This window comes from Talpa europaea (genome assembly GCF_964194135.1).
Source record: "Talpa europaea genome assembly, chromosome: 12".
NCBI lineage: Eukaryota > Metazoa > Chordata > Mammalia > Eulipotyphla > Talpidae > Talpa > Talpa europaea.
In genome coordinates this window covers 24,356,104-24,374,815 of record NC_140079.1, presented here as the reverse complement: position 1 = coordinate 24,374,815, position 18,712 = coordinate 24,356,104, and the positions used below count along the sequence as shown (strand labels likewise).

The 18,712-nt window shown below is 46.9% G+C and overlaps 1 protein-coding gene across 2 annotated transcripts; it reads left to right on the top strand.

The window, feature by feature from the left end:
- Positions 1-767: 767 nt before the first annotated feature.
- HEPACAM (hepatic and glial cell adhesion molecule) lies at positions 768-15,111 on the top strand (the record flags this gene model as incomplete). Of its 2 annotated transcripts, none has more annotated exons than XM_084250958.1 (7): positions 768-1,017; positions 11,286-11,627; positions 12,371-12,652; positions 12,910-13,009; positions 13,529-13,602; positions 13,902-13,972; positions 14,809-15,111. In XM_084250958.1, 7 exons carry the CDS (start codon positions 933-935, stop codon positions 15,109-15,111), a joined length of 1,257 nt encoding a protein of 418 aa, XP_084107084.1. The 2 variants fall into 2 exon arrangements, with proteins under 2 accessions (XP_084107084.1, XP_084107083.1); XM_084250957.1 differs by having other exon boundaries at positions 933-1,017; positions 13,529-13,758.
- Between the last annotated feature and the right edge of the window lie 3,601 nt (positions 15,112-18,712).

The following is an 18,712-nucleotide window of genomic DNA, read 5'->3' as shown; positions in this document are numbered from 1 at the left end:
TATGAGTCTGTCCCAAGAGCACACAGTTAGTAAGTGGATATTTCCCTGACAACCATTGTGAGAAGATGTGGACACATTAATCAGGGGTCAGGATAGGGCTAGGGTTTTTTCTCCTCATCAAAGCCTTGAGACAAGAGCAGATGGAGAGGCTGTGAAACTGGTAACAGAATCCCAGAATGCTGGCTGTTAGGAAATTACCTTTATCTTTGCTCTGACATGTTCTAGAAAACTGGCTGGAGGCAGGGGAATGAACACAGTGGCATCTGGAAAGAAGGCTCCAGCATCTATGTGATTCTATGAAAGAAGAGAGAATCCCAAGCAGGACCAGAACAGGTGTGAAAAAAATAGAATTCAAGCCATTTTCCAATCTTCTTTTGGGGTGGAACAGGGGATTTTCAGTTCTTCAGAAGTTCTCTGGACAGCCTCTCAATCCCAGCTTTTTAAAAGCTCCTCTCCCTCCCTTTTCAGAGCTCATTGGAGACTTGTGCTTGGCACACACCCTCCTCCTCAGGAACAAGGAGGGAGAGGTGGCAACAGAAAAGGTTGGGACACAAGGTCCTGTGTAGTGTGCATCCCAGCCCAGCCCCCTCATTAAGCCCAAATCATCATCTCCCCCTGGTAGTGGGGTTCAGCGCAGACAGCGGAAGAACTGCTGGACCTCTGGGACCCACTGGATTGGAACCTGCATTGGAGATTATCTCCTGAGTGGACACCCCCTTCTGAACTAGGGATGTAGGACTTTGAAATTAGAAAATGCCAGGTCTGAAAGAGAGGAAAGAACAAGTCAAGCAACACACAGAGCTCTGTGTATTCAGAGGGAAGTTGGCAGGGTTGTGTTCGGGCAGAGAAACTCCGAGTGGTACAAAGGGACGTGCCCAGAGTGGAGAAATCATGCTAATTGTCTGCACCAGAGCTGGAGAACGCCACCCAAAATGAAGAGAGAAAGGGGAGCCCTATCCAGAGCCTTCAGTGCCCTGCACCTCGCTCCTTTTGTCTACCTTCTTCTGATCCAGACAGGTAGGAGACCAGAAGGGTAGGAAAGGGTCTAGAGAAGGGACCTGGGGCTTTCAAAGGAGAGGGAGGGGGGAGCTGAGGGCCAGAATGCCGTTGGGATGGGAGGAGGGGAGAGCTCAGCTGCCGTGGGAAGCATCTCAGTGAATTCAGGCATTAGTGTTGAATGTATTTCTTCATTCTGTGTGCCTCCCGCCTGGCCCCTTCCCCCTCCTCCAAAAGGCTGCATGACTTTGGAGCTCCCACAGCATTGAGTACATTCGATGGAAGGCAACGAGCCATTTCTTATGGGATGTCTGCTTGGCGTGGGCCCGTCCAGCATTCTTTCCAAGGGATGGTGGTGGGGCTTGGACGGGTGGGAGAAATCTTGCTTTCGTGCCTCCCCAACCCCCCACCCTGGCTTCTCTATAAAATAGCAAGGGAGATGAAAGAAGCTTTTGAGATAATGAGCCTCCTGATTTTGATGAGTAACACCAACCTTTCCATAACTCGCCCCACGCCATTGACACCTTCTTCCTGTACTGCCCCCTACCAACTCCTTGGAGAATCGATCTTATTTTTAAATACACTTATGTGTATGCATACCACACACACACACACCCCACACACACAATTCCAAGAGCCTAAGAATTCACAATTTAATGGGGCAGATACAGAGATCATTTTCATAAAAGACAGACAGTGCAGTGAGCCAGATATGCCCAGGATCAAAAAGAGGTCACCTTCCCTATCCAGGAAGCTCGTGCTGGTTGTGCAGGGTGGGGATGGAGGGATATCAGAGGAGGTTTCCTGGGAATGTCTGCACTAAATTTTAAAAGATGGGGAAAATATGTAGATGTGGGAGTGGGCATTATAGTTGGGAAAATGGGCAAAGACTAACAGCTTGAAATAGCCTTCTGTGTTTCAAGTTTCCAGCGGCTCACCCTTGCTAGAAAAGAAGTTGTGAGTTAGGCAAGAGCTTTATAAACCGTACTAAGGAAACTGGAATATAATCTGTAGACAATGGGGGGCGGCAAGCAAAATAAGAAACGCTGTTTGCCAGGGCTATTATAACAAAGAACCACAAACTGGATGACTTAACAGAAATATTTTGACTAATGCTTCTGGAAGCTAGAACTTTGAGATCAATGTGTTAGCCAGGTGATGATCCCTCTGAAGGTTCTAGGGAAGTATCTGGACCTATTAGCTTGTCGGTGATCCTTAGCTTCTGGCAGCATAACTTCAGTCCTTACATGGTAGGGGTGTGTGTGTGTGTGTGTGTGTGTGTGTGTGTCCATATGTCCCCTTAGCTTAGATTAGGGGCCCATACTGCTCCAACAAGATCTTAGTTTACTACATTTTCAATGATCCTTTTGCCAAATAAGTTCACATCCTGATGTACTAGGGGTTAGGACTTCAAAATATGAGTATAATACAGTTATTATAATACTCCAGAAGAGAAAAAACAGAGTTATAATTAGAAGAGGGCATAAGGCATGTTGAAATAATGTTTTGGAGGGAAAGTCAGGACCTAATGACTTTTAGGAAGTGGAGCCTTCAGAGAAGGAGGTGAGGTTTCTGTGATGCTTACTGTAGTGCATGTTGAGACTGAAATGCCAATGGAACAACATGGGGAAATGGTAACGAGGCCACAGGTGGAAGGAGAAAGGGCAGAACAGGAGAGAGATAGGTGGAAGCTATAACCAGAAGGTGAGATTTTAAACAATGAGGACAGATAATAACAGGGAAAAAAAATGAGTTGCAAATGGAATACTGAGCAACCCCAAGATCTGCAGAGAAAAATGAGGGGGGTGGGAGCAGGGGAATACAGAAGCCCATTGGGTAGACCAAGAAGGAACAGTCAGACAGATGGGAGAACTAGAAAACTGTGGTCCAGACAGTCAGGGGGGTTGGGAGTTTCCCAGAGAACCAGCATCACGTGTATCAAAGAGGGCCAGTATAATCAGAACCAAAGAAGTCCATTGGGTCTGGCATGAAAAGGTTACTATTAACCCCGGGGAAGGCAGTCTCAGTGGAAACTACAAGTTGAGGAAGTAATGGGCAATGAGGTTTTGGAGACAATGAACTGTGAATAGTATGTGCACAATGAAATATACAGACCTAAATTCTTTCGGGTCATAAAATGTTAAGAAAAAAAGTATAGAAAGAGCTTGTCAGTCAGATCGAGTAGGCAAAAACCAAAGGTGACAAAGAATAGTCTGTGTGAGAAAATGTAACTTAATTAATACAGCAAGGAAAAAAAATTTTATGTTAATAAGATTAACAATAATAAGGGATGGGAGCCAACCTGATGGCTTAGGGATAGGAAGTCTCAGCGCTATCACCACTACAGCTTGAGTTTAATTCCCAGCCAGGGAGCTGACCCACATGGCACAGCAGACTTCTCGGGTCTCCTCGCTGCTCCCCTCAGCAGTGTATTTCAGTAGATCCGCCTGTTCTGCTCCCCACTCTGTCTCTGGTGAATCCTCTCACATCCTGCACCTCTGGTGTACACTCCAGTTCTTCTACACAAAAATAATAATAGTAAAATAAGGAATGACCTGTGACAGGAGAGACATCAGTGCAGGGTCAGACCATTGTGTTTCTGTGGGCTGAAGACCCATAAAGAGCTGAGAGTCTATAAGGACTTTCTGCCATCGTCAATATATTAGTTTGGAAAATGCCAGTTTCTGTGACAAATAAATCCCAAAATCTTATACCACATGATCATTCAGTGCAGTTCCAGACAAGGCCCGAGATGAAGGACTCTGCTCCATGAAGTTCTTTAGGACCAAGATGATGGAGCTCTATCAACTTTGACATGTGTAACAGGTGATATGGTCACCCTGAGGCTTAGCTTCATTTCTTTCAAGTAGAGAATTTAAAAAGAAAGAAATGCTGGACGGAGGTTTGTCTAAAACAGGCCTCTGAGTGGTACTGATCACACTACTGGTTCTACTGACTAAAACTCAGTATAAGTCCATATCTTGGTGCAAGGGAGGCTAGGAAGTGTAGTTTTAAAGACTGACACAAATAGAGAGTCTGAAAACTAAGATTTGCTTGAATCCTTTGTGTTTATGGTATCAACCACTGAGCTATCCTTAGGCAACCAACACATTCAGTCTTTAATGCCCTGTTCCTAGTTTAAACAAATAAATGAGGCCTTCTGAAATTCATTACAGCCCAACTCCTAGAAGACTCAAATAAGGCTTTTCTAGAAGCTAGGATGTTAGCTTACAGATATAAACTAGTGTGCTGGAAATCTAGATAATCTGACTTGCAAGACTTTATTCCCTGGGATCCTAGAATTGTTCCATCCTCCAAGGCCCAAAAGGAAGAAGGTCCTTCCTTGAGTTCTAGCCTTTTAGCCCTAAGATCACCTTCACATGGTAGGTGCTGATTTTTTCTATTGTAACTGAAGTTTACATATAGGAAAATGCATTTCGTATAAGGATATAGTTTAATGAATCTTTAAGATGGAAGCAAAACCTAATAATCAGCCTTCAAGATCAAGAAATAGAACATCTCAGCACCCAGAAGCAGCATCCCCTTACTAATTCAGTTACTATTGCCCTCCCCCCAGGGATACAGCAGTATCCTAATTTCTAACATAGGTTAATGTTGCATGTCTTTGAACTTTTTTTTAAAAGATTTATTTATTTATGCATACAAGAGCTGGGGTACAGGCCAGAGATGCGGGGGGTGAGAGGATCCACCAGAGACAGAGTGGGGAACAGAACAGGCAGACAGACTGAAATACAATGCTGAGGGGAGCCGCAGACGAGACAGGAGAGGTCTGCCTCGCCATGTGGGTTCCTTCCTGGCCAGCCGGGGATCGAACTCATGCTGCAGAGGCTGTGGATTGCTTCATAGTGCTGTGTTTAACCCCTTGTGCCACCAGGGAGGCCCTGAATTTTATATAAATGGAATCATACATATGCATCCTTTTGTGTATGACTTCTTTCACTGAATGCCAAGTTTGTAAGATTCATCCATGGTGTTGAAATTACAGTTTGTCTGTTCTCATTGCTGGATACTATTCCATTTTACCAATATAACAGAGTTTATTTATCTGTTCAACTTTGATAGACATGTTGGTTACTTCCAGTTTGGAGCTTTATGAATAGAATCGTCCAACATTCTGGTACATGTCAAATGGTGGACAACATTGTCATTTCCTTTGTCTAAGAGAATTGCTGAGTTATATATGCATGGTTAGTTTTAGTAGATCTGTCCAAATAGTCTTTAAAAGTGGTTATATCAATTTGCACTCCCACTAGCAGTGTATGAGAGTTCCAATGCTCCCTATCTTCACAATTATGTTTTCTTTTTCATCTTAGGCATCCTTGTGGGGTATGATGTGGCATCAAATTAGCTTTTAAAATTGCATTTGTGTGACTGTTAATGAAGTTGAGCTGTTTTCCATTCTTTATCAGTCATTTGGATGTCATTTTTTATAAAGTAACTGTTCTGGGTCTTGTGCCCATTTTCTTTCTTTTCTTTTTTTAAAGATGTATTTATTTATGTATACAAGAGCTGGGGTACAGGCCAGAGATGCAGGGAGTAAGAGGATCATAAGAGACAGAGTGGGGAACAGAACAGGCAGACTGACTGAAATACACTGCTGAGGGGAGCAGCGGGCAAGACAGGAGAGGTCTGCCGTGCCATGTGGGTTGCTCCCTGGTTGGCCGGGGATTGAACTCGTGCTGCAAAGGCTGTGGATTGCTTCATTTTTCTATTAGATTTTCTGGATTCTTTTAAAATCACTTTTAGAGATTTAATCCTTTATAAGATATGTATGACTTGCCTTTTCACTCTTTTAATGGACAGAAACTCTTGATTTCATAAACTGTGTCATTTTCTCCTCTGATGCATACTCCTTTTGTTTCCTAAGAAATCTGTTTGCCATCAACTCATGGAGATAGTCTCTTATGCTTTCTTCTTGAAATGTTCTTTCTTTTTTTAATAACACAAGTTCTCTTTTTTTAAGATTTATTTTATTTATACAAGAAACAGGGTACAGGCCAGATATGCGGGAGGGTTGGAGGATTCACCGGAGACAGAGCTGGGAACAGAATAGGCAGACTGATGAAATGCACTGCTGAGGGGAGCAGCGGGCAAGACAGGAGAGGTCTGCTGTGCCACATGGGTTTCTCCCTGGCCAGTCGGGGATCGAACTGGCACTGCAGAGGCTGCAGACAGCTTCATAGTGCTGCACTCAACCACCTGTGCCACCAGGGAGGCCCTTGAAATGTTTTTGTTTTACCTTTCACATTTAGATATACAATCGATCTAAATTTGTTATTTGTGTAAAGTTTAGAGTAAGGGTCAAAAATCATTTTTTTCACTGCCCAGTTCTATTTGTTGGAAGAAATCCTATCCCCAAGGCAGTGCTGTTCTCCCCATTGTCAAAGTCGATTTATATATAAATCTGGTTTTGCTGTCTCTATTCTGTTCCACTGACCTATTTGTCTATGCTTGTGCCAATATAGCAAAGTAAACCTCTTGAGATTTTGATTGGTAATATATTAAAGCTATAAATCAGCTTGGGACAATTGACAGCTTAATGATTTTCCAACCCATAAACATGTTGAATGCCTGTGTACCATCTTGATACCTATTAATTTTGTATTCATTACTGAACATCACATTTTAGATACAGATTTAATGGCTACCCAATCCCCTCTATTCCTGGATCCTAAGAGCCTTCTTCACAACTTTTTTTTTCCTGCTTTTCTCCCATATTCCTGGGTAATGAATACTTAAAATGATTTCACACATTATTGGTCCTTGTGGGGCTTAATAGAATGACAATATAAGAATAAAAAACAGTAGCCCCAACAATCAGTGATGCTCCTATACAATAGGAGCAGAGGTGGGGTGCCTATGTATATGGGGGTGTTTTCTTACAGCATCGTTCATTAGTTGGATATTAAAAACAAAAAGTAGAGAACAATATTTTTTCCTTTCAGAAAACTGAGCTGTCTGCTGCACTTGAATTATTGTATGCAGTTCTGGTCACCACACCTCAAAAAGGATATATAGTTGGTGAAAGTCCAGGGAAGGGTAACTATGATGGCCAAGGGGATTGAGGGACTTCCTGGTAGAGACAGATCCAAGCAAAACAAAGAACCCTTCAGATAAGAAGGGATGTAATTGCAGTCCATAGTGTTGGAGAATGTAAATAGGTGTAGATAAACCAAATCCTAAAAAACACAATTATACAACCTCACTGACACTTTCAAAAGGGAAATTTAAGGTAAAGGAAACACTTGCCCAAAAAGGAACACAAAAATGAGTAGGTGGATGGTTTCTTTAAAGGAAGAAACTATTAAGGGAACCAAGGCTATTGACAGGTACATTCTTAGACTTTCATATAAGATGAAATATATTCTCATACTGTCAAGCTTGACATTCCTTATGTCACAGCAGGTCAAAATCCTAATTGACAAGGAGCCACCCACCTGACCCAGTATGGCATTGTTTAAGTTGACAGGTACATCTTGCTGAGATGTCAATTTCCTTTTGCCCGGCCTCCGGTGGGAACAGAGACATTCTACATAATGATGCCTCAGAGACTCTGGGACAACGATTAAGTTAATCACTTCTCAAGGTTGAATAGTCCTGGTCCCTTTTATTTCCACTGTGGATCATTGTCGTTAGCCATTTCCTCATTTCTGTGTCCTGTGCTGGCACCTGGCCCAGGTCTCTGTGTCCCGTGAAAGTTGTGGAACCCTGAACTTAATACCAACTCTAATTTTGGCTAGAGTTTTAGGAAACAGTGTTTGTTCAGCTAAATGCTCTCTTTGTCAACTTCTGAAAAAGACTGCTTTATTCACATCTGAACACACATATATATACATCCCTGTGACTCATGAGCATCCCTGAATTCACGGGCATGAGGAGGATGCCCACCTAGAGGAAGACAAGGCCTGGGTAATCCATATGCTGTAGCTTCTCCAATGTTTTTATCCAAATAAGTCAAGTGTAAATTGGCAGAAAGAGCAGACTTCATGGGGGAAAGACATAGACCCTGTATTGGATGAAAGAAATTAGACACAAGGGAATCTTGAGGATCAAGGAAGACAAAAGGGCGAGTACTTCTGCTGGGGGCTGGGACAGTCACTGTCCAGCCTCACAGAAGAAAGATGAGAACCCTCAAAATTTGGTGCTTGCAGTTAATATACGGATTTGCTGAATCCCAAGAAAGCTTTGCATGAGTGTAGGGTTCAGGATGGGACACGGGGCAGGTTTTCTATGATCCAGCAGACCGGGTAAAGGAAGAGTCAGTGTCCTCAGTGGTTTTTTGCAGGTCTTTTATTGGGATTTACCCGGTACACAGCAGGCAAGGGTGCTGGGGGGCCGGGAGGCTGGCAGGCCTCCCAGCCCCCAGCAAATCCTCACTCTATCTGGGCTCTCCTGTGATCTCTGCTTCTGCTTCTTTGCTTCTCTCTCGGCTTCTCAGCTTCTCTTTCGGCTTCTGCTGGCGTCCCCGTGACGCCACCCTATAAAGTCCAGTCTCTCAGCCCAGGTGTACCCACTTCAGGTGCCCACCATCAGGCATGCATTCAGGACCACAAGGTTCCCTCATCTATCCTAATGGTGGGAGGGCAGAAAAGCCTGATACCTTTTACCTACACTACAAGAGGAACTGCATGTGCATAACCCACCAGTTTGGACTGGTCCTGAGCAAGGTGGGTACATGTTCCCCAACTCCTTGACCATCACCAGCATGGCCTTAAATGAAGCACAATGATTTTTTTCAAGTCACACATATCAAAGCCTATTTGCTCCTCAGGGAAATTTGAAAGCTTGCTTTTCTAAATCAAGCCAATTCTGGGCAGTTAATAAGTAGAAAATGTCACCTAAATAATCACAGAAACTAAGGATTGGAAGAATCATTAATGATCACATGTTCAAATGGATTTCAGTTTGATACACAGAGCTGTAGGGATTGCTGGTAGCTTCCCAAGTTTAAGGGGTAGGGGCAGACCCTGGTCCCCTCTGCCTCTTCTATCAAAGCAGAAGTGCTAGAACTAGATTTCATTTCTTTTCATTTTTACATAAGGTTCTGTGAGAATGAAAATATCTTTAGTAAAAAATATTTTAAAATTATTGACCCCCCCTCAATATAGAGTATATAATATCCATATATATTGCAGCTTTAATCATTGGAGTAGTTTTTTTCATATTTCAGCTTTTATGATTCTGTCATACCTGGCATGTGATGGATCATAGAATTTTAGAGTTCAGAAGGCCCTGGGAGATGATCTTGTCCCACCACCTCATTATTCAGAGGGGGGAAACAAGGCACAGAGAAGTGAAAGAATCGTTAACTGGCCTTTCTTGACCACTTCCAAAGATAAGGAGATCAATACTTTATTTTTTTTAAAGATTTATTTATTTATGCATACAAGAGCTGGGGTACAGGCCAGAGATGCGGGGGGTAAGAGGATTCACCAGAGACAGAGTGGGGAACAGGCAGACTGAGTGCAATATACTGCTGAGGGGAGCAGCGGGCAAGACAGGAGAGGTCTGCTGCGCCATATGGGTTTCTCCCTGGCCGGCTGGGGATTGAACTCATGCTGCAGAGGCTGTGGATTGCTTCATAGTGCAGTGCTTATCCCCTTGCGCCACCAGGGAGGCCCAGGAGATCAATACTTTAAAAAGAACTTGTCCCCAAGATGGATTGGAGATGTTTAATAGACTGAATTTGCTTTGCTCTACACAACTAACCTTTTTACTAAGTTGCCTCCTTTCAGATAAAAGGGCTTTGGCTGCCATCCATGGCATAGAGAGCATGGGTGGAGGGGATGGACCCAGGCCTCCAGGTTTGGTCTGGGTCATCTACATGGAGGAGAGGCATAAGGAATGGGGAGGTGTAGCTCAGCTTCCTCAACTCTAAACTGCAGCAGCAGCCAAGTGGGAAATTGGGTGAGAAAGATGGAGGGGGAACTTCAGAGGAAATGATAGTCAAAAGAAAGTGCAGGGGATGGAGGCAGGTAAAGGAGCAAGGGACCCACAACCTGAAATGAAAGTGCCCATTCAGCTAAATTCAACCCTGTCTCCAACCAACACCTCTCCAGGAGACCCTCCTGTGGGTGGTTGTATTGCTATACAAGGCGACATGAATGAAAAGCATCTACTCAGGCCTCAAAGCTCTGAAGAGATATCTGAAATGTGAGATGTGTCTCCGGGTAGAGCAGCCATTGAACAAGATGATAAGATCCCAGAATTACAGGGCTGAAGCAAACCAGTGAGGCCATCTGGATTACCACTCATTTTCCTGTGGGGAATGGGTGCCCCAAATAAATAAACAATTTTTCCTAGGTCGTCAGCCAACAATAGGGCACAAATCTCTGATGTTTGATCTCATGATCTCTCCCCTACACAACAACTGACTTGGACATTGTGTTTGGCCATCCTGTGACCTGGCTAAGGCAGTTGCTCTTATTACTGCTATTTTCTGAATGAGAAGATTGCAGCCTAGAAAGTTGATTTGTTGAAACCTGCAGAGCCTGTGAGTCATGGATCCCAGTCTCAGAAGAACTTCTGAGTCCAACCTTTGTTCTACCCATCCCAAATTCCTCTTCTGTAGGGCAGGCAAACTGAGCTGGAATTTGGGTGAATTTCCAAAACCATCTCCCCAATTGCAGGACCCTTCTGCACTGGGCAGGCCTAGGGCAAGATAAGGAAGACACTGGTATGACTGGGAAGTGGGCTGATGGCTCTGTCTTCAGGCAGGGCCCTAAATTTCCCCTTTATTGGCACGGTCTTATAACATACTCCTTCCTTCCTAAGTCTACGTTCCCACTCTTTCTCCATCCTTCCCACTCTCCCCAACCTCAATCAAGAAGAACATGTGACCAATTCACCCTGAGTTCTAATGACCCATACACTGCTTGCCAAAGGATGTTTGCCTGTTTTGCTCATTGATGCAACACAAGGATGTAGAAGAGAGCTGGACATTCGGACTGTGCTCAATAAATATTTCTAATAACGGAGCACACAGGGTATGGATTGCTGGAATCTTCTTCAAGAGGAAGGCAATGGGTAAAACTGTCAGAGGTAGAGGGACAAATAGAAGAAGTATTGAAGGTAACAATCCTTGTGATGAAGGCGCAGAGGGGCGCAGAACTATAGTGGAGGAGAAGATGGCACCACAGGGTAAGAATCCAGGATAGACAGGAAAGAAAAGACCCAGAAGGTGAGGCATGGAAGGGTCAGAGGGCTCACAGTGGGGTCAGGAGCCAAGGGCCTGATGCTGCCTTCTCCCCATGGGCCTCTGTCCACAGAGCCCCTGGAGGCAGTGAACATCACCAGCCCGGTGCGCCTGATCCGTGGCACAGTGGGGAAGTCAGCCCTGCTCTCCGTGCAGTACAGCAGCACCAGCAGTGACAAGCCTGTGGTGAAATGGCAGCTGAAGCGGGACAAACCGGTGACTGTGGTGCAGTCCATCGGCACGGAAGTCATTGGCACCCTGCGGCCTGACTATCGAGACCGCATCCGCCTCTTCGAAAATGGCTCCCTGCTTCTCAGCGACCTGCAGCTGGCTGATGAGGGCACCTATGAGGTTGAGATCTCCATCACTGATGACACCTTCACTGGAGAGAAAACCATCAACCTCACTGTAGATGGTAAAGCACTCTGGAGGGAAAGGACATGGCATGGGGATTGGAATCTAGGCAGGATCTGCCCATAGCTACACTCAGGGGTAAAGGGGGATCCAACACAAAGGCTGGGAAGCTGAGAGTGAGCCAATTAGGTGTTAGAAGTTGGCACAGAAGATCAGCACAGCTATCGTGGACAGAGAGCTTACCTTGTATCAGAAAATAAGTATTCTTTGCTTGTGTTGAATCATTTAATGCTTATACTTCTCGGGGTGTAGAGAAGTAGACCCATCTAGCAGATGAGGAAATTGAGATACAAAGAGGCTAATTTGCCCAAAGTCACATAGCTAGTAAGTGCGAGAACCAATCTTTAAGCCCAGAAGACAATTGAAACTAGGCTTAGCCCAACAAAAATATGCTTCAGCTGGGTCAACTTAAGACATCTTGGGAAGGTACTTGGGAAAAAGAGAAGGGAAGGTCCATGAGGGCAGGAACCATGGCTGTCTTATACAGCATTATCTCCTCTCCCCCATTTAGTAGGTGCTCAATAAATAGCTGGTAAATAAACGAGAGGATAAATGGGTGGATGGATGGATGGGTGGATGGATGGAGAGGGTGGGGATGAAGGACTGGACTGATGATCCCTGAAGGGTCTTCCCAGATGACAAATTGAGTGGTGGGATGTTGGAAGGCAGGGATTTGAGAAGGGGAAGGGAAAAGAGAAGTGTTTTGGTGCATGACTCACATGCTCCTGCACTCCTGGGGCTCAGTGCCCATCTCAAGGCCGCAGGTGTTAGTGGCTTCGACCACGGTGCTGGAGCTCAGCGAGGCCTTCACCCTGAACTGCTCCCATGAGAACGGCACCAAGCCCAGCTACACCTGGCTAAAGGATGGCAAGCCCCTCCTCAATGACTCGAGGATGCTCCTGTCCCCTGACCAAAAGGTGCTCACCATCACCCGCGTGCTCATGGATGACGATGACCTGTATAGCTGTGTGGTGGAGAACCCCATCAGCCAGGGCCGCAGCCTGCCCATCAAGATCACCGTGTACAGTGAGTCTCCCTGACTGCCCTCCCTGGGACTCGAAACACTGAGAGGCAAGTGTCCATAAGGAACTAAGGACATTCCAGACAGAGCGCCCATGCAGGGTTGGGAGTGGGGGCAAAGAGAATGGCCACGCTCTGAAATTCCACAGCCCTGGTGGCTGGGACTCCTTTTGTCTTCCTTCCACTGCAGAAAGCTTTTCTCACCACACCTGTGGCCCCCTTCAAAGTTTCTCCCATCTCTCTGCCTCTCCCTCTCTTTCTAGGAAGAAGCTCCCTCTACATCATCTTGTCCACAGGAGGTATCTTCCTCCTGGTGACCTTGGTGACAGTCTGTGCCTGCTGGAAACCCTCCAAAAAATCTAGGTAGTGCTCCAAGTTCATTCCCTGGGCATCCTGCATCTTCAATCCATTCCGACCCAAAGTTCTTTTCTTAATCTCTCCAAATGCCTTTCCTCCCAGGGCCCTGCGCCTCTTCCCAGGACATCTGTCTCACCATTGTGTGTGTTGTGTATGGAACCACATCCTGCGCACACAACCCCTGATGACCCCAGTACCACTAATAATTGTTTCACTGGCAGGGCACCTTCTGGGGCCCAGCACTGTGGCTGTGGTTAGCATGCTACCTTTCGTATTGTAATCGGCAATTTACAGACAGTGACACCAAGACTCAGATTGGTTAAATTATGGTGCTAGAGACACTTAGGTCAAGAACCTAGATGTGACTCGTTCCAAAGCTCTGGGACACCTCCCACCTCCATCTCTTAGAGTTCATCTTCCTATGACAAGGCCTCTTACTGCCATCAGGTCCCCCTGTGCCCATCCCCTGACCTCCCTCTGCTCACGCTCCATAACTCTGTTCATGGATGCTGGGTTGATATGCAGGAAGAAGAGGAAGCTGGAGAAGCAAAACTCCCTGGAATATATGGATCAGAATGATGACCACCTGAAACCAGAAGGTGAGCTCCCAGCCACCCACTCACCCTTCCCATCGCCACTCAGATCAGTGGGCTGCTGGGAAAAGGCAGAACTGGGCGACAAGAAAACCAGCTCTGCGGGGCCCCTTCCTCCACCAACTGCACGAAGACTGCAGAGCAGGGAGAGGTGCGGCCAAGGTAGGACCCCAGGTATTCCGGATCCTTTGGTGGAGGTTGTGGTGGGGCCTCGACTGGCCACTTGGGGAGCAAAGAGTGTAGGTACTGGCTGGTAGAAAGGAATCTGTACCTGGGCCAGCCACCCCATTCTTTGCCCTGTGCAGCAGACACCCTACCCAGAAGTGGAGAGCAGGAGCGCAAGAACCCCATGGCACTCTATATCCTGAAGGACAAGGTGAGTGACTCTGAGCTGGGCACTTCTACCCCCAACACTCAATGGACCCTACCACCTGCCATACCCTTAGAGTGGGGATATCCCTTAGAGTACTTAGACTAACCCTGAGAAGTATTTGTGACATTCGTACTTTAGAAATTAGAAAAATAAGGAGCTCCCTGGTGGCGCAAGGGGTTAAGCACCGCACTATGAAGCAATCCGCAGCCTCTGCAGCGCGAGTTCAATCCCGGGCCAGCCAGGGAGCAACCCACATGGCCCAGCTGACCTCTCCTGTCTCACCCACTGCTCCCCTCAGCAGTGTGTCTCAGTCAGTCTGCCTGTTCTGTTCCCCCCACTCTATCTCTGGTGAATCCTCTCACTCCCCGCCTCTCTGGCCTGTCCCCCAGCTCTTGTATGCATAAATAAATAAATAAATCTTTTTTAAAAAAAGAATTTCTAAAAAGAAATTAGAAAAATAAGGTTTACAGAGACTTAAGGTCCTTCCCAGGTTCAACAAATAAATAAATGGCCGATCCAGTCTTCCAATCAGGTCTTTGAACACCAACCCGGTGATTTCCCCCCTATTCCACAGCCAATTTGTCCCAGGCTGTCCAAGAGAGGAGGAAAGAGGAGAAAGGGGGTGCCTCTGCACTCCGGCTAATGCATGTCAGCATGGACTGAGCACCCCTCTCATGCTCGGCACGGGGCTATGTGTTTTGTCTTGCAAGAAAAACCAGGTCTAGAACTATGCAGCCTTCTGGGAATTGGGAATGTGGAGGTGACGGTGTCTCCTTCGCCTGGGTTTTCCCAGCGCACTCCAGACTGAGCGGGCTCTCCGCTGGTACCCGACTTTGCAGGACTCCCCCGAGCTCGAGGACAACGCCGCCCCGGAGCCTCGCACCGCGACAGAGCCTGGCCCTCCCGCTTACTCCGTGTCGCCGACCGTCCCCGGCCGCTCGCCGGGCCTGCCCATCCGCTCGGCCCGCCGCTACCCGCGCTCGCCCGCGCGCTCCCCCGCCACCGGCCGGACGCACACGTCGCCGCCCCGGGCCCCGAGCTCGCCCGGCCGCTCGCGGAGCGCCTCGCGCACACTGCGGACTGCGGGCGTGCACCTGATCCGCGAGCAAGACGAGACGGGCAGGGTGGAGATCAGCGCCTGAGCGGCCCCGGGACCCCCCGGGAGGCACCCGCGCTCTGCGCCCCTGGGCCCCGGGGAGGGCCTGGAAGCCGGCCCGCCGGCCCGCGGCGAGGGGTGGCCCCGGCGGGGAAGCGGGGGTCTGGCGAGTGTGCAAGGGTGAGCTTGAGCACTTGGGGGTTGGGGGCACGCAGCGGGGCGGCAGGGAGCCGATCTGATGGTGAAGCCCGGTGGTGTTTGCTCTTGGTTCACTGGCTGTGTTCTCAGTGGGTATGGGGTGTGCCCTCTTAGGACCATATAGATGATTACATTTCCAGCCCAATCCCCCAAGGGTGGTAAGAAAACTAACAGCAATAACCTAATTCCTGAGACTATCCTCTGCCCTTTCCAGGGAGCTCTCATGCTTCTCACCCACCTCCCTTGCCTCCTAACCGGTTCCTGGGGCACTTTTCTGGCAGGCCCTTGTTAGAGAGGTCACGTACCCAAAAACGCACAACTGCCCTAAACTGAGGGGAAGTCAGATGCCCGTTACTCCATGCACAGGGGCTACTCCCATCACCAGGAATCCTTGGGCAGGCAGTGCCTGGAAGTCCCCTTCTCTGCACACCTGATACTGTCTACCTTTCAGTTGGTGACAGGGAAACTCAAATACATTCCTTTGCCAGCTGAGTAGGGGGTGAGGGGTGGGCACTTAGCTAGGGCAGAGAACTCAAGCCTCCCAGCCTGGCCTCCTCCCAAAGCCTTCCTCAGTAGCATGCCAGGCATTCCTCCCATCCCTCTTCCTGTGGAGAAGGGGATTCCACTCCCTCCTCTGGCCCAGAAAGCTACAGCTAGTGAAGAAGTGGTTTGTAACTCCTCACCCCTATACCTTCTCCCTGACTTCCTTACAAAACAAGCCTTTCAAACAATCATTATCCCCAGGAAAGGTTGTTGAGCTTCCTTCAAATGTAAGAGCATAAGGTTCCACTCTCCAGAGAAATTAGGGGTAGGGGGTGAGTTAGGCTTATTACTCCCCAGCATGTCCTCAGTACCCCCAACCTGCCATGCTCCCAGATGCTTGGATCCTAAGAGAGGGGAAAGGACAAGCTCTCTAATCACACAAACAGCAAATGCAGAGAGGCTGGGCTGCTGTGTCTCCAGGCCATGCCCATCCCACTGCCTCCTGAGCAGTTAGCAGGAGAAACAATAACCTACTGTGTGAGGAGAGAGGGCAATCAGACAACTGAAAGAGGAGGCCCTCTGTGTGTTCTGGCATCTCCTCCCTCATGCCTCTAGAGGGACCTTGCATGCCTGTCCTCTCCCCACCTCCTAAGTTCTGACACCATCCCACAGAGCAATTCCCAAGGCCCCTGCTCCCAACCCACCCTCCACCCTAACCCAGACAGCATGCCCCTCCCAGCTCCCTGCCTCTATGCATTTCTCCAGGTTCCCCTAAGCAGGTGTGCCTTTGCAGCTCCCCTTAGGTTAGCCAAAAGTGGTCCCCTAACCCCCCAGGTACCTCATCCATAATGAGATAATGCCCAGGCAGGTGGGAGATGCAGGACTTGGAGAAGGGGTGCATGCTGGTCAGCCTTGAGAGGCAGGGTGAAGGTTAGGTGAGGAGAACACGCCACACGCCATATGCTGGTGCTGAATCCCTGAGGGGCCGGCTTCCCAGGCTCAAGCCAAATCTGCCTTAAATGGGGGGGGGGGGGGGTAAATAAGGAAGTGGGATATGTTTTTGTTTTGTTTTGTTTTGATCTTCATCTTTGTATTACTAGCATCTAGCAGAGTGCCTGGCACATACTGGATGCTCAATAAACTTTTGATGAAATGAAATGACAGCTTTTTTTTCACATGAACAAGGAGAACAAAACAGTTTAAAAGCACTAGCCATGTCTCTTTTCTCTTTTTTCCCATCTTTCTTCACCATTTTTCTCCCTCTTTGCAAACCCCAAATTTACCACTGCAAAATCATCATTCACTCATTCATCCATTCACATGTTCACATGTTCTTTCATTCATTCAGCAAACATTTGTTAATGTACCACAGACCGGGGCCTGTGCTCAACACTGGGGAAATTATAATTATGCCATGACCAGAAGTCAGTCTCACAGATGAATCAGGTAAGCCAGATTATTATGATATAGCATGAAAAATGTAATGACAGAGGTGGAAACAGAATGCTCTGAAAGCTTACAGGAAGGTAGGCCCAGATTAGGGGTTGTCAGCAAAGGAAACTTGGAGAACAGGTCTCAACTTTGTCTTAGAAAGATGAGTTAGTTGATCAGATAGGGCTGAGGGCAGGAAGAAGGAACACATGTTCCAAGTAGAGGGAGCAGCATGCATAAAACTTTGGAAATAATAAGACACAATGGGGAATTCAGGGTACTGAGCCCATGGCAGTGGGTAAGATTATTCTAAGAGGTGTATAGAGTGAAAAGGGAAGAAGGCTGAAGAAATCAGTGTGAAGATAGGGTAAAGGGCCTCACCAAGGAGGCTAACACAAACATAAACAGTGGGGGAGGAGCAAATATAGAAGAAAATGGTATCATACAATCAAAGGAATATGGTTTTAAAAAGAGGAAACATCCAGGATTGCAGGGGGTGTCACATATGAAAAGGAATTTAAAATGTATGTTAAATTTTTTTAAAGATTTATTTATTTCTGCATACAAGAGCTGGGGTGTAGGTCAGAGGTGGGGGGGGGGATCAGGGTGAGTGAGAGGATTTACCAGAGACAGAGTAGAGACTAGAACAGGTGAATTGACTGAAATACACTGCTGAGGGGAGCAACAGATGAGTCAGGAGAGGTCTGCTGTGCCATGTGGGTTAGCTGCCTGGCCGGGAATCGAACCCCTGCTGCAGTGGCTGTGTATAGCTTCATAGAGCTGAGACTTAACCCCTTACACTACCAGGGAGGCCCCAAAAATGTGCATTAAATTAGACAACAAGGAGACCACTAATCAACTTGGTATAAGTAGTTTCATAGGTGTAGAGGGGTTAAAATCAGATTGCAATAGGTGAAAAGTGACTGATATGTGGGACTTCAGCTAAATATCTTAAAGAACAGAGTGAGGGAATCTGTATAAGCTTCAAACCAATAAAGGGGGAAATAATATAATGAAACAAACACACATTCAATCTATTAAGGGGAAAAAAAACAAGAAAGATGGATAGAAAAAAGTAAGACAATGGAAAGCCAAAAATAAGAGAGTAAATACAAGAATAAATTATGACTGTCCCAAATTCATCTGCTAAAATACAATGTGTTTTTTAAATTTAAAAAATGTATTTTTTAAATTCAGCTATATGCTATTTATTTTTTTTAAATGTGTCATATCATCACCTAGGAATAAGAATTTTTATTTATTTTTTTAAAGATTTATTTATTTATTCATACAAGCACTGGGTACAGTCAGAAGCGCGGGAGGGTGAGAGAATTCACCAGAACCAGAGGAGGGAGCCGAACAGGCAAACAGACAAAGTACACTGTTGAGGGGAGCAGCGGGCGTCAGGAGAGGTCTGCCCCGCCATGTGGGACCCTCGCCTGGCCTCCGGGGATCCAACCGGTGCTGCTGAGGCTGTGCGCAGCTTCGCAGCCCAGCGCTCAACCGCTGCGCCACCAGGGGAAGCTCCCAGCTAT